The sequence below is a fragment of the Sinocyclocheilus anshuiensis genome, unplaced genomic scaffold (genome assembly GCF_001515605.1).
Source record: "Sinocyclocheilus anshuiensis isolate Anshui unplaced genomic scaffold, SAMN03320099.WGS_v1.1 scaffold850, whole genome shotgun sequence".
In the NCBI taxonomy this organism is placed as follows: domain Eukaryota; kingdom Metazoa; phylum Chordata; class Actinopteri; order Cypriniformes; family Cyprinidae; genus Sinocyclocheilus; species Sinocyclocheilus anshuiensis.
Window position 1 is genome coordinate 682,684 of NW_015537937.1, and position 16,741 is coordinate 699,424.

General features: G+C 37.2%; 1 protein-coding gene across 2 annotated transcripts in view; it reads left to right on the top strand.

The window, feature by feature from the left end:
• Positions 1–16,741, top strand: part of LOC107659281 (partitioning defective 3 homolog) — a 90,523-nt gene that overhangs the window by 48,566 nt on the left and 25,216 nt on the right. Inside the window, exons 13-22 of one of the 2 annotated variants that reach the window (XM_016448165.1) lie at positions 898–1,086; positions 1,793–1,963; positions 2,678–2,828; positions 6,491–6,674; positions 6,908–7,050; positions 8,436–8,480; positions 9,684–9,914; positions 10,060–10,279; positions 13,188–13,295; positions 14,756–14,986. In XM_016448165.1, the coding sequence (XP_016303651.1) occupies positions 898–1,086; positions 1,793–1,963; positions 2,678–2,828; positions 6,491–6,674; positions 6,908–7,050; positions 8,436–8,480; positions 9,684–9,914; positions 10,060–10,279; positions 13,188–13,295; positions 14,756–14,986 (1,673 nt within the window). The remainder of the gene's footprint in view (positions 1–897; positions 1,087–1,792; positions 1,964–2,677; positions 2,829–6,490; positions 6,675–6,907; positions 7,051–8,435; positions 8,481–9,683; positions 9,915–10,059; positions 10,280–13,187; positions 13,296–14,755; positions 14,987–16,741) is intronic. The other variant, XM_016448174.1, reaches the window with a different exon arrangement.

Below are 16,741 nucleotides of genomic sequence, written 5' to 3' on the forward strand. Positions count from 1 at the left end.
TGTGTGTGTGTGTCGGAGGTTGTTACATTAAAGTGAAGGTGATTAAAGCACAATAAAGATAGGCTATATAGGGCAGTCACTCAGTAGATGGTTGTTAAAGCTGTCTCATCTCTCTCTCTCCCACACAAACACTCACGCACTGACAGCCGCTAACATGAGGGAGTCACTGGAGAGGTCAGAAGAGCATCAGACGTAATGGGTTTATTATCTGTGTGTCTGAATCAGAGAGCAGAGGTTTTGCGGGCATCATTTCTCATGAAAGCTGCCCTCCCCGCCTCATTTACATGTGCTGCATTTCCTTCAGAAGCAGGTGAAAATGGCATCTGTGTGTGTCAGGGACATAGTAATGAACAGGAGAGTGACTTGAATGTAAAACTGCTAGTGCAGAGGTTTATAGTGTTTAAAGTCTATTGCACACTGTGAGATACAAATGAGCTATCCTGTCATGTTTTCAAGGGACAATTCACCCAAAAGTGACAATTCTGTCATCATTTATTCACCCTCATGTCATTCCAAACCTGTGTGACTTTATTTCTTTTGTGGAACACTAAAAGAACATTTTAAAGAATTACACTAGTGACTCTTTTCAATTCCACGGAGAAAAGAAAGTCATATGGGTTTGGAACGACATGAGGGTGAGGAAATGTCTTTGTATAGTCTCTGAACAACTGATTTGTAGTGTGCGTTCGGTCTGAGAGGTCACAAACCATGATAGTGTCTTAACATGAAGATATTTATTTTCCTAATGAACCTGTTTCTCCAGGCTGTCCTTGTTCCCCCGTTTCCCGTCTTAATCATTATTTTGATAAAGTAAATGAAACAGCCATTTGACAACCAAGTTTTTATTTCTTTCTATGCAGTCGGTAATTACAGTAATGTCTCTGTCTGTTTCTGTAGAAGGTAGAAGATGAGGAGTTGCTCTTAACCCCAGACGGGATGCGTGAGTTCCTGACGCTGGAAGTGCCTCTGAGTGATTCTGGCTCGGCAGGATTAGGAGTCAGTGTCAAGGGTAACAGGTCAAAGGAGAGCCACGCTGACCTGGGCATCTTCGTCAAGTCTATTATTAACGGAGGAGCAGCATGCAAGGTTCGAAATGTATTTTAATATATTTATTTTTTATATATTTTGATAATATTAATATTTTTATATTTTTTCCATCATGAAAATATTAATATAAATTCGCAACCATTCATAAGTTTGAGGTTGTTTTTTAAATCTTTTATGCCTCACCAAGGCTATGTTTATTTGATAAAAAATGCAGTAAAATATTGTGAAATATATAGAATATTAGAATTAAACTGTTTTTTTATATATTTTAAAATATAATTTATTCCTGTGATGCAAAACTGAATTTTCAGTGTCACATAATTTTTCAGAAATCATTCTAATATGCAGATTTAGGGCTCAACAAACATTTCTTAATTTTATTGATGTTGAAAACCATTGTGCTGCCTGATATTCTTGTGGAAACGGCAATAATTTAATTTTATAATTAATTTGGATTAAGACATTTCAAAGGAACAGCATTTATTTAAAAAAGAAACCTTATAAATGTCTTCACTGTCACTTTTGATCAATTTAATGCACACTTGCTGTATAAAAGTATTAATTTCTTTTAAAATATCTTACCCCGGTATTCTTTGTAATTGATTAATGTTTATAACATTATTATAGAAATGATTGACCAGTTAGCAGTCGTTGTCTTATAGTCTTGTTATGAGTTGCACAGTGTACATATTAAATGTCTTGAATGGCGTATGAATGGTCTTCATAATCTCATTCTCTGGTGTAGGATGGAAGGCTGCGAGTCAATGATCAGCTAATCGCAGTCAATGGGGAGTCGTTGTTAGGGAAGACAAACCAGGACGCCATGGAAATGCTGCGCAAGTCCATGTCAACGGAGGGCAACAAGCGAGGGATGATTCAGCTGATTGTGGCAAGACGAATCAACAAACGCCTTGAGGTAAAGAGAGAAGAGTCAAGCAGATGAGAGTCTGAAAGCTTTGATCACTGTTCATGTGAAGGTGGAAATAGTGCTTCATGTATTAGTTATATAGAGGAAATGAAATGGCCATTCCATTAAAAACATCTTAAGAAAATTTTATTAGGAATAAACTTGCTACATCTCAACTCTCTCTCATTATTGGTCATATTTTGTCACGACACATTTTATTTCCTCTAGTCTTGCTTTGAATTTAAAAACAGACAAAAAAAGCATACCTACTTCAGCACACATTAAGGTCGACCACGTGCTGTTTTCTTTCTTTCTCTCTCTAGAGAACGTCTGATCCGTTTAAAGACCAGGCAATCAGGTCACTGCATTTCGCGAATTTATCCACAAGGGCTTTCAAGAAGTATTTTCTGTAATTCTGAAGGGAAAACTATGATGGACTCATGCATTTTTGTGTCGCAGGGCTATTAAAGTTTGGCCGATAATGATGGGAATTGTCTTAGCCAGAGCAGGATCATAACTGCTCAAGATTTTCCCATCATGCTGAGTGTTCAGTGTCTGCATCTGAATGAGACAGAGCCCACCAGAGCTGATTCTGACCACTTGGTCACCACGACATAAATAAACAAAATTTAAATAGTAGCCAGTTAAATCTCTCAGAAGTGAAATTCAGAGGTTGTGTGATTCAAATTATGATGTTCTTCTTGTTGTTCTGGTTTCTGTCAGGGTGAGCGCCGATGCAGTCCTCGAGGGTTAGAGCGGACCCTGAGCCCGTCTCCTGATGACCACGAGCGGCGGATCTCACACTCGCTATGTGGAATCGAGGGGCTTGATGACAACCTGAGGCCACAAGTCAACACAAATAATCGTAAAATGATTTTTTACTCTAAAGGTCGGTCTCACACTTAATGATCTAACCCCCGGTTTCACAGACAAGGCTTAAACCTAGTCCTAGACTAAAATGTAAGTCTGAGCTGTTTCAACTGAAAGAAACTTGCATTGACTGATCTTAAAAGATATCAGTGCCTTTGTTTTGTCTCAAGATGCACACCAGTAATGTTTTTTTTCTAAGGCATGTTAATAAAAATTACTTAAATTTCCTAATTGAACAATGTCCTAATCCTGTCTTAGTCTAATCCTGGCTTAGTCTAAGCCCCGTCTGTGAAACCGGGTCTAAATGTGTCATTTCTGTGCTAGCCTGACCTGGTTTGCTTTTTTTTAGTCAGTTTAAGCTGGTCCTTTCAAAAGCCATGTAAAATGTCTTTTTATATTTTTAATGTTTTTCTTTTTAAAAGATCAATCATATATGTAACTAAATTTAGAGAAACGCTTATATGTTTAAATATATATGTAAATATGTATCTTATTTTTAATCAAATGCTTAATAATTAATTTAATATTAGTGTTTTTAGCATCTTTTATATATTTTCATTTCACTATATATGATAAAGTAATAAATTAAATGAATTAATGTTTTTTATAATGTTGATAGATAGATAGATAGATAGATAGATAGATAGATAGATACGTTTGTCAGATCTTTGTCTCCAGATAAATAAACAATTTCAGCAAGGCTAGTGTCGGCCCTCTTCTCAATTAATTGCTTTTTCTCAGTTTAAATAAGACGGAAATACAAGAAGTCAGTCAGGGATTTTCAAAAAAAGGCTGCGAAACCTTAAAGTATTCAAGGTGTCATGAGTCATCGAACTGAGCGGGTTGTTTACCCAGACAATTAAACTGTCATCACGTCTGGTAGAAGATAAAATGGCACCGTTAAGTTCGCATGGAGGTAGAGCTTTTATTCTTGGCTGCTTGAAAGTATCGCAACAAATTGAAATGAACCGTGTGTAATATGCTGACATGATGCATTTTAATGTGCCATTAAAGCACCACCATTTTCTGTATATATTAATTCTGGGATTAATTAGATTATGTCAAGTGCTTTATTAAAGGAAAAAAATGCGAGGACCTCTACGATATGTCACACTTGTCCCAATAAAGGCGGCACCTTTACAGGTCTTGTAATTTCCTCGTTGTTGTTTCCCACTCAAGTGCCAACTAATCCACCAATATAAGCAGCACGACACTTCAATCTTCAACTTAACAGGCAGGAGATAAGCGGAATATTGGATACAGAGGGGTGATTACACAGACAGACAGACAGATGATAGAAAATTAATGTAGAATTTCATTAAAATAACACATATGTAGATATCTATCTATCTATTTATCTCCTTCAGATCAGCAAAAACATTGGGTTTGGGAATGTTTTTCAAGAAAGTAATTATTTGCATTATTTTGCAAGTTAACCATCACCAGATGCTCTCTGCAATCACATCTGAACGCAGCATCAGGTTTCAGAAGTAGAATTGGCATCTCTGGGCTGCAGTGTGTAAGAAACATGTAGTCTAACACAAAACATATGAGTGTTACCCTGGACAAACAGATGCAGAGCTGTGGAGGTTCACTGAGAGCTCTCTGTGTGAGAGAGAGAGAGCCCAGCCGGAGCTGTTATCCTGCCTGTCAACAACTGAATCCACTCATGGGAAATGACAATAGCAGGGTGCCACACACACACGTACATATGCTTTTGCATTTACTCAATATATATGCAGAGTCATGCTCATACCATACCATCCATTTACACTCACACAGACAGGCTTTCACTTGCTCGCTCTCCACAAGCACTCCTGCAGAAAGATCAGAATGTGACTGTGTCCATCCATTTAAAGACCTGTTTTCAAACCTGCCTCAGCAAATGTGTTAGTAATGGGGTAATGTTGTTGTTTGTGTGCTGATTGGATTTGGATCTGCTTGAGTGAGGTTCTCTATGAACATACAGCAGGTTAATGTCTCTTCAAATTGTTATGAAGATTTGAATTGCTTTTTTAATTAATTAGCGTATTAGATATTTATGTGGTGGAGAGAACTGGAATGCTTTAGTTGCCTTCCGGAAGTAAAAATCCCATTCATTTTTGCCATTGCTAGATTGATTTTTTTTTTGTGATAACTTATAAACCCTAAAAAGACAGAGGTACTGTGAACTATGAGGTTGTTAATCAATGGCTATCAGCCCACGTTATTTCAACTCAATTTTTTAAACAAACATGTTTAACAATGGAATTCCTAATGGAAAAACTACATTACCTATGATTCTGTAAAGAAATCTCCACCAATGCACCTATATTTTTATATTTTTCCACTGTTTAATTAAAAAATTTCGTTTTCATTGCTTTATGGGTTTGTAGTTCTTTTCCTTGTTAAAGCCATAAAGTACACACTCTTGTATCTGTCTTTTTTCCTTCAAATCCAAGTTTATAATGTTATGGCCATTGCTAGATTGATTTTTTTTTTTGTTATAACTTATAAACCCTAAAAAGACAGAGATACTGTGAACTATGAGGTTGTTAATCAATGGCTATCAGCCCACGTTATTTCAACTCAATTTTTTAAACAAACATGTTTAACAATGGAATTCCTAATGGAAAAACTACATTACCTATGATTCTGTAAAGAAATCTCCACCAATGCACCTATATTTTTATATTTTTCAACTGTTTAATTAAAAAATGTAGTTTTCATTTGCTTTATGGGTTTGTAGTTCTTTTCCTTGTTAAAGCCATAAAGTACACACTCTTGTATCTGTCTTTTTTCCTTCAAATCCACACTGTTTAATTAAAAAATTTCGTTTTCATTGCTTTATGGGTTTGTAGTTCTTTTCCTTGTTAAAGCCATAAAGTACACACTCTTGTATCTGTCTTTTTTCCTTCAAATCCAAGTTTATAATGTTATGTTTTGATTCATGGCTTATTATACTTTAATGAAACCTTTTTTAAAATCTCTATTGGAAAAATAAAAGTACAGTGTTTAACGGAAAAAGATACTCAAGAACCATTAACAAGCTAAAGAGTGTGAAGAGAATTGTTTGGTTCCAGTATTTCTTTTAAAAAAAGCACTTTGTTCCCAACCGTAGTGCATTTTGTGATCGCTTACATCCCAAAATGCACTTATTGAAGTATGTACTGGAAAAAAGAAAGTGTTTCTCATGGGCTTTATTTTAGACTAGGGTGGGAAATTTCTGAGCAGATTAAAAACACAAACAAGCTAACAGCACTATCTCTCTAAAATGCATGCTTTCTCTCAGTATTTACTGGAAAAAGGGCCTTTTTTTGCACGAGATGATATAGAAAATCAGCCATGCAAATTGCTTCCAGGCTGTATGTAAGAGCAAGCAAGCATATCCAAGTGAAGTGGACTCTACACCATGTCTTTAATTTTTTTAATCTCTCGACATGCAGAGCACGACACAAATTATTCACTGTTGCTCGTGATTCTCTGTGACTTTGACCTGCTTTGCTCAAAATGAGGTGATTTATTTTTGCATGAATTATAAATAACACTTTGTCATCTTTATTTTTACCATCTGCACATCATGAAACCCCCACCATGATCAGGATTAGCTGTATTACTTGATTACTGTGTAATAATAACATAATTTGATTGTCCCCTACACCCCTTCCTGCTCTTATCTCGCTGTAGATCATTATCAGCTCTCGCCGACGGTGAACATGCCTCAGGATGACATGGTCATAATTGAAGATGACAGGCCACATGTTCTCCCCACCCAGCTGTCTGACCAATCATCATCCAGTTCTCATGATGACATGGGCTTCGCTGTGGAGACGCCTCCGCCACCACCCTGGGACCAAGAGCTTCCTGACAGGTAAATAAAAGTGGACAGTTTAGAAAGTTTTGTAATTTATTTAGTGAAGTATCTATTGTCTTTGTTTCTATTTCGAGCATCAACTCTCTGACTCTTCTGACGATCTTCCTGCTGTAATTGAGTCCATGGCCTTTCCTTTGTTTGTCAAAGGAGCCTCGGTTATTAGAACAGGGCCAAGGGCTGGACACTGTGCTGTGATTTAATCTGTCTCTCTTTCTCTCTCCTTCCCTCAGCACTTCCAGTGCTAATGGCGAGGAGGTGTTTCAGAGGGAAGGCTTTGGCAGGCAAAGCATGTCTGAGAAACGCACCAAGCAGTATGGAGATGCGAGCCAACTTGACATCATCAAGACCCGCAAGTCCAAGAGCATGGACCTAGGTACTCTAAAGATTAATCCTAAATGCAGTGCTTGGTCCTACATACTCAAAAGATCAACCCGAAACACAGTGCTTGGTCTTAAATACTTTAAACCTCGACCCAAAACACAGTAGTTAGGCCTAGATACTCTAAAGGTCAGTCTTAAAAATGACCTTTAGTCACATTGAAAGAGCACAGTAAGCACAGTAGTTAGCACTAGATACTCTAAAGGTCAGTCTTAAAGACAGTGATTGGACCTAGATGCTTTAAATGTCAGACCCAATCGCTGTGACTAGATGATACACTAAGATACTGTAAAAATCTGTCCCAAACACTTGGAGTAAAAGATCAGCCCCAAACCTAAATTACTCTAAAGGTCGGTCTCAAAAACAGTAATTGGACCTAATTACTCTAATGATCAACTCAAAGCACATTACTTAGTCCCAGATACACCAAAGGTCTGTCCCAAACACAGTTCTTGGACTTCAATACTGTAAAGGTCTATCTCAAAAACAGTAATTGGAATAGGTCAGTCTTAAAAACACATAATTAGACTTAATTACTCTGAAGATCAACTCGAAGCACATTATTTAGACCTAGATACTCTAAAGGTCTCTCCCAAAAACAGTACTTGGACATAAATACTCGAAAGCTGCATCTCAAACACAGTAATTGGACCTAAATACTCTATAAAGATCAGTCCCAAACACAGTGCTTGGGCCTAGATACTCTAAAGGCCGGTCCCAGTAAATAAATTCCCACCCCGAAATCTAATCCATTGCTCAAGTTACTTTCCTCTCTTTATAAGAGCACTTCTCAGAATGCCTCTCATTCTGGGCATCACCATTCACCACTCCACCGTCACTAAGTCTGCACTGGTCTCCCTTGTGCATGTGCTTTCTAATCTGAACACTGTTTCCACTCATCCAATTCTGCTGGATGTTCCTCACTTACCGCTTTACCACTGAAATGGAGCTGGTGCCAGTTTGCAGACAAGGCATCCTGATTCCTGCAGAACCTTTCACTGACTCCAGAGCCAAACGACAACGTGTTTGTTTTATTTGGAGTTTTTCACATTTACATTTATTTGGCACAATTTCTGACATTAGTGATGTCAGCACGTTAAAAGGGATGAAGTATGAATTACATTATTCTCACCTTTTCTTTGGAGGGAAACGTGTGGAATGAGGTCAGTTTGGGCACCGGCACGGTCTCAGTGAAAAAGTGATAACTCTGAATCAGTAGAATCACTGTGGAAACGCACCGTTTTGTTGATGAGCACTGACTGATTGGTTCTGTCGTCTGATTTGTTGATGGTGATACTTGCCTGGTTGCTTGCTGCATGTTGAATGGTCAAACTAACCGTCCTGTCGATGTATGTATGTGTGTGTGTGCCCCTCACACAGTGGCTGATGAGATTAACCTCACATACTACACAGAAAACCACCCAGGTAAGCATGACCACTCCTGCACTTCTATTCCTGTACATACACTCACTTCTCTTCCACACTGAAGGATTATTAAATCCTTGCCTGTTTTTCTTCAGTGCTGAGAGGATTTTTTCCTGCTGTTTCATCACTGATTACTTTCCTAGTCCCGTTTGTCACCACTCTCATAACAAGAACAGCTTAAAAACAGGTTACAGCATTCATACTCTGCAATTTAGCAATGAAATGATCCAGAAAGCACTAAAATACACAATTGATATTTATATGTTAATAAATTTTAATATTTTTGAAAAGTCTATTATGCTCATATAGAGCCAGCATTAATTTCATAAAAAAAACAGTAAAGTTGGAATATCGTGGAATGTTATTACAATTTAAAATAGCTTTATCTTATTTGAATATATTTTTTACATATTTTAAAATTGAATTTTTTCTGTGATGGCAAAGCTGAATTTTCGGCAAACATTACTCCAGTCTTTAGTGTCACATGATCCTTCAGAAATCATTCTAATATGCTTGAAAATCATTCTAATGGTGCTTAAGAATTTTCTTATTACTATCAATTAATTTCTTATTTTTATCAGTATTGAAAACAGTTGTGCTGCTTAATATGTTTGCTTTCAGAATTCTTTGATGAATAGAAAGTTCAAAAGAACCGCATTTTATTTGAAATAGAAACTTTTGTAACATTATAAATGTATTTTTTTTTTTTTAATCTCACTGACCCCTTTTATTTTCGTTTTTACATATATTTTCTTTACATATATTATTGTATTTTTGTATATTATTGCCAGCAGTTGTAGTGGTGTTGTAAAGCTTTTTGTTCTGAAAATCTTATTAAATTTGATCAATTTTATTGTAATATTGCAGTATTACAAACGCATAACTGTATTATATTTAAAAATAGCAGGGGCGGTCTGACACGCTTCAATAAGGCAGCGCTGCGTGATGAAGATAAATTCACACAATCTTTTCTGGTCACCACTTGCATTCATTTATCTTCATCACTTAATGCAGAAACACATCTTCACATCTTCATGGCTGACTACAAACGATAGCAGCTCATGCACACACACACACACACACACTCCACATAACGTTCAGATAAATATAGCTGCTTTTATCAGGGTTACGGTTGAGATTTGTGGCAGACAGACTGCATGCATGACTAGTTGATTGTGGTTTAACTAGCGAACTGTTCCTCAGGCTCTTCCTCACATGATGTTGGCCCGTCTCTCGGCCTAAAGAAGTCCAGCTCTCTGGAAAGTTTACAGACTGCTGTCGCTGAGGTGACGCTCAACGGTGACATGCCTTTTCAACGGCCACGGCCACGCATCATACGGGGGCGGGGCTGCAACGAGAGCTTCCGAGCCGCAATTGACAAATCGTACGACAGGCCAACAGCCAATGAGGATGAAGAGGAGTGCATGAATACATGTACGGCTGCTCCTGATTGGTTTAATCAGCGAACGCACTAAAATTTGGCAAATGTTGAGATAACGGCTGTGAATTTGATTAGCTGGTTTAACTTTTGTTGATTATGACTGATAATAACAGCTTTCCCTTTCTTTTTTTTCTGTAGTGGAGGAGGACACTGAAGGAAGCTCTAGATCGGGGCGGGATTCGGTTTCCACGGTAGCTGATCTCACTCCGCTTCCCGTCACCGAGCAACAGCTGATCAATGGCAACCAGCCTCAAAACGACAAGAAGAAAGAAAAAGGGGGGAAGGACAAAAAGAAGCCAGAGAAAGAGAAGGGTAAAACAAAGAAAGGAATGCTCAAGGGTCTTGGAGAGATGTTCAGGTAATTAAAAGCAGATCTGAACAGCTTTTTGTGTCAGATAAAAGCGACTAAGAATAATGATGATAAGAGCGCAGATGAGCCCAGAGCACTTTTTCTTCATGTCCTTAATTACCTCAAAACCCAACAGTAGAATAAAAAGCCTAGTGAGCTGCCCACCGATGCATCATAGGCGTGTTCCCGTCTCAAAGACTGCCAACAATAGGCAGAGCAGCAAAATTGGTGAAAGATGTGAGTGAAGAAAATGAGTGGTGTTTGGACAGGCAAACCTTACCAGCACATTACTAAGGTGGCAGGTTGCAGTGCTATTGCAAAGGTGTTCTGGGTGGTTTCTGGTGTGTTGTTAGGTGGTTGCTAGGGTGTTCAAAATAACACATCACAGAGTTTCTTCGTTATTCTCTTTTCTAGATATGACCTGAAGTTGCCTTAGCAAGCTTCATGCTGCCTCATGAATTAAGAAAGCTTTGTTTTAGCCAAAACATTAGATGTCCTTGACGGTTATAGTCCAAGAATGCATGAAATAAAAAAAATAAAAAATGGATTATAAATATTAAAGGGGTGGTTGATTGCGATTTCACTTTTTTAACGTTAATGTGTAATGTTGCTGTTTGAGCATAAACAATATCTGCAAAGTTATGACACTGAACGTTCAATGCAAACAGAGATATTGTCTTTTAAAATTATGGCCGTTTAATGCCTACAAAACAGCTCGTAGGGACTACAACGAGTTACTTCCCGGGTTTGTGACGTACTGATAAACCCCGCCCCCGGGAACATGCAACAAAGGGGACGAGGGCATCTGCTTTAGAGAAGAGGAAGAGTAGTTGCCTCTCTCTCTCTCTCTCTCTCTCTCTCTCTCTCTCTCTCTCTCTCTCATTCAGATCATCAGCTCCATCAGTGAACTGTGTTCCAATTATACATTTTATGTGTATAGACTTACAGATATTTTTCACATAGTTATAAGAAATGTTATACATGGACACGCATGCGGTTGCCGTACTGTATTAAAGCTTTAATCAGGATGAAACCGTATATTAAAAGCTAACATAAGCAGTAGCATTTACAAATAACAACGTATCTAAACGTATGAGACAACAACAAACAAAAAAACATACCATTAAGTTGCACAGGTTCTGCGTGATCCTCTTCACTAATATTCGCCTCATTCGGGCTCAAATTGATAAGCAATATTGACGACGCCATTGTTTACAATACAACCGGAGCACATGCACTGAGGTGAGGTGAGGGGCGGGACGTTTAGACGCGCTCTGGCGGTTTAGCAAATCACAGCACACTTGGCTAGCTAACCAATCTGAGCCCATCGCGTATTTCTGAGGGAGAGGCTTCATAAAAGCAGGAAATCATCAGCGAGTTTATATGAGAAGGAACAGAGCGGTGTAGAATAAAGGTAAATTATGTGGAAAAATAATGCGTTTTTTTTTAAACGAAGCATTAACACGTGCACACCATAAACACAATCAAGCCTAGAAAAAAAACAGTCAACCACCCCTTTAATTACTGAAGTGTTGATAGAAAAGATCTGAATGAAAATGTGAATTTTCTGTGCTTACATCATATTATAGCTAGACACAATATGATTAAAATTTGATTAAACGTTGCTAATTAAGCTTTTTACCATTTAAAAGTTTGGCGCCAGTAATATTTTCCAAGTTTTTTTAAAGACGTCTCATGCTCACCAAGGCTGTATTTATTTAATCAAAAATACAGTAAAAACTGTAATATTGTGAAATATTGTAAATAGTAATTTTCCATTTTTAATATATTTTAAAATGTAATTTATTCCTTTGATGGCAAAGCTGAATTTTCAGCATCATTACTCTACTCTTCAGTGTCACATGATCCTTCAGAAATCATTTTAATGTGCTGTTTTTGTGCTCCGTAGTAGTAGTTGTGCTGTTATATTTTAGAAATATCACTTTTGATCAATTAAATTGATTTTATTGAATAAAATATATACAAAAAATCTTACTGATTCCAAACTTTTGAAATAGTGCAGTGTACAGGTACTGTATATAGACAGTAGACAGCAGTGTATCTCACTAGTATTCGGACTTCTTGTAATAATATAAAAAAATAATGGGATTGAAATCTAATCATTAATATTGATAGACTGTGCGTTTGTGTGCTCTGTGGAGTGACAGTATGTTCCTGAGCTCTAGGCAGAGTGGACAATCACATCCAAGACACGAAGGAAAAGTTTGAGTTTCCATGAAGTTTAGTGTAGAGATACGAGAAGACTGGAGGGGAGAGAAAGCAAGAACACAGCTCATTTGAAGCTTTTTTAATCTGTCAGCAATAGATAAATCATTTTTGAAAACGTCGAATATTTTAGACTGCTTCTGGGGCAGTGGAGTGTTTTAATGGCTGTCATCTGCCTCACTGAGCCAAAGATACCTGCTACATATTAATGAGCACTCTACATATTAATGAGCTCCGCCGAATATCAGAACACATAGGCATACAAAGGTATTGAAACTCCTTTCAGCTTTCTCGCACACACTTCAGTCCTCGCACATGTCAGCGGAATATTAATGAATCGATATGCTTGATAAAACAAAGATTTGCAGAGAAGAGAAGACTTTTCGCGCCCTCTGCTTTGCAGAGTTGCAAAACAGTGATTAGTTTGTTAAATGAATTAGAATAGATGGATTAAGAGCTTTAATGGTGGTTTAATTAGAGCAGACAGGTTTAAGGTTTTTTTTCAGAAGCATAATGTCCATTACAATAGAAGGGAAACATGACTAGTATTTTGAATCAATAAGCTTTTAAATGCAACTTCCAAAAAATGTATTTCTATTTTTTATAATTAAAATAAACTGTTATTGGGCTTTTGAACAGTTAATTGAGAAGAATGTGACATCAACTTGTGACGTGTTTGTGTGTGTTAAAGGTTCGGGAAATACCGAAAGGACGAGCGTCTGGATGGTCCGAAGTGCAAGGCAGAGGAAACTCATGCATCGGAGGAAGAGACATGCAGAATGAGACAAGAACAAGAGAGGTACACACACAGAGTCAGAGCTAATCTTAACTATCATCAGCCTCTAATCAGAGGCATTTCCTGTCCCTTTACCTGCCAGCCGTACCCACTTCCTCTAACCTTCTTCCTCAGTGATTGTTTCAGTCCTGTTGTTTGTGTCATCATTGTGTCTTGTTAAAGCATTATGATGCTTTTATATTTTGTGTGTGTTTGCATACTAGTGCTTTAGCTAAGCCTAATATGTTTTAGTTGTTTTAAGTTCATCGTGTGAATGTTCACCTGCAGGTGTGTGTGTGTTCATGTTGTTTTATTAATAATGCCATGTGAACCCCCTCCCGTTTTCCCTTCTGTCCTGTGAGACCATGCTGAGAAATCCCCACTCTTTCAATCTTTTTCTTAATCTCTCTCTCTCGTACACACTCATTTATCATCTTGCTTTTGATGGGGGTTAGAAAGGTGTTTCAGTATGTTTTTAGGACCTATGAAGAAACTACTGATTTCAGGTTTAAAGGGATAGTTCACAAAAAAAACTAAATTTTGGCATTGTTTACTAATCTTCATGACTTGCTTCTGTGGAACACAAAAAAAGATTTTTTTTGTCTATACAATGAAAGTTAATGGGGTCTAAACAACATTAGGCATTAGGTCTTTGTGTTTCTGTTGCAGTTTTTATATACACACACACACACATTCTGTATATGTATATATACATTTCGTCATTTAGCAGGCACTTTTATCCAAATATGTATGTGCATATATATAATAATTTTCTACATCATGAATGTAATATACATATATGCATGTTTATATACTAATGTTTTGGATTATTTACATTGTATATATTTTTGCATGCAGTGTTGCCAAAGCATCAGTATACAACAAAAAGTGACTAAATAAATAAGATGCTAGAAGTGCTAATAAAACAATGTAATATTAACTATATTTATATATTAATATGTTTATTTTTGTATATATTATTGCATACATTGTTGCCAAAGCATCAATAAAAAAATGGCAGAAATGCTAATAAAATAATTAATTAGATTTTAGAGGTGGGGTAAGCGATTTTTCAAAAACGCTTTAGAAAACTGATTCGGGTTGGCTAGCAAAACAAACTTGTAGCCAATCAGCAGTAAGGGGCATGTCTACTCATGATGCGGAGGAGAGAGCGTTCAGTGCACAGGATGGACATTAATTGGCTACCAGAAATCGCTTACCCCACCTTTAATAGCATTAACATTATAACAACCAGGTATTTAGGTTAGTACCAAATTAAACTAAATTGAACATCATGCATTTATACTGGAATAAATCATGTTTTCCTTGCCAGATCAATACATTTCTTCTTTTTTAGGGTTTTGTTCATCCTGATCTGTCCATTATTACTTGTTTTCCGGTTGTTTTTATTAATTTTTCAGGTTTTTTTTTCTTTTTAATGTGTGCGTATTTTGTCATTTCTTTTTCAATGTATGTCTATGTAGGATCCAGGCTAAAATGCGAGAGATTCGTCAGCGTCAGGCCAGAGAGCGAGACTATGCGGAGATCCAAGACTTCAGCCAGTCTACCCTGACCTCACTTCCTCCTGAAGAGCCCCCATACGCCGGCATCGGCTCACTGGAACACGGCGGGTACCATCGGATCCACACGCCTCCAGACTCACCGTGCACAGACAAACAGAACGCCCGCAACGGACACCCCTCTACATCAGACAGGTATTTACTGTAACGACATTGTCATTTTTAAATATCATAGTCCTTCCACTTCCTGAGCTATCAATGAGTTAACCTGCGATTCTGAAGTCAAGATACTGTTCTAAACGCTCTCCTTGTGTCGTGTGAAGTGTTGAAAGCATTCTTGAGGGCTTTCATAAAACCCGATTTGTGAGAATGTTTTGTTTGGGTTGTGTCAGAGTTGCATGTTTTCTTGAGACTGAAACAAATACAGGCAGAGAGAGACAGGAAGGCCACTTCCTGTAAGAACCCTCAGGGAACAGGAAATGGGTGTCATTCCAGTGAGATGCAGAGAATGGAACTGTGGGAATTATCCTCACAAATCTGCATGGGAAGTGGATCTTAAAGGGGGCACAATGTGTGGGTGGGTGTGTTTTTATGGGCTTCAGAAGGAAACATTGTGTAGGATTGTGTGTGTGATGCGTTATACAAACAGTATAACATATATAGTGATCTTATAGCTTCCTGTTTTCTGAGTTTCAGCCAATCAGCTTTATTGCAAGCTGTCAGATCATATTAGTTGAGACCATGTAGCTAAAACAGCTGTGGACATTGGAAAAGCCCCTTTCCGATGCCTGGCATGATGTTTTAAGATATTGAGACTGATTGAAGCTGTTATTTTATGCTATGATGATGACATTGACATCAACAGGAAGTCATTCTTTAGTGTCTTTAAAACAGCAGGAAAATAAATAACAGTATCTTTACTTTTAAGGAGCAAATCCTTTTCAACTGTGACAAATGTGTACAGTGTCTTTACCATTTCCTTTAATATTAATCTTTTAATAATTCTTTAATCAATCACCCTAATTAGAGAGAATATTCTCACAGTTAAGTGTGGCATTTAAAGTTGTGTTATGGTACAGAGTGTAATGTTTCTTGTTTCTCATTCAGATGTAGTTTTTTGTATCAGCATAATGCACACTTTTAGCATTTTTAGATTTTAATTAAAACATTTTTGACACATTTATAAAACTTTTCTACTTTCCCGTAAGGTAATTTTAAGAGGGTTTTTTCACATTTTCATTTGGCCCTAAACTAAAGTGGACCGACCAAGTCCTTTTTCTTGCATAAACTTGTATTGTGTAAACACTTGAAATGCACAGTTGGGTCCAGAACATGAGCAATCTAGAGGCATCGGTTAGTCTCTGAACGCTCTGAAATCAGTTGTGAAAGAGGTTATAGTGGAAATCTAACAATAATAGAATCATTTTTACAATGTCACTGCTTTAGCCAGGCACACAAACACACATATACATACACACACACACAGTATCTGACCTAGAAATCAGAGTGTTGTAGCATTCTGGCTGTCAGCTGCAGTATGGTTTAAGTCCCTCAGTGCAGAACGTTTAAGTAAATGAGAAATATATCTGTTCAGTCAGCAGAACTTCTTTTTGAAAGCTGATAAAAGGCTTATACATGCACAAACCCAGTTCAAGTCCAGCTGAGGTGTAATGATGATACTAAGATGCGAAGTAAGGAGTCTTGGAAGAGTTGTTTGTGCATAGTGAAGGTTTCTCTCTCTTTATGTGTGTGTATATATAATTTGAATGTCTGTGTATATTGAAGTTTTTGCACTAATTTTTTTATGATTTACGTACCTATTTTTATTACATGCATAATAACTGTGTGTGTGTATGTGTATATATATATATATATATACTGCCATTCAAAAGTTTGGGATCAGTAAGACTTGTAATGTTTTTTAAAGAAGTCTCTTCTGCTCATCAAGGC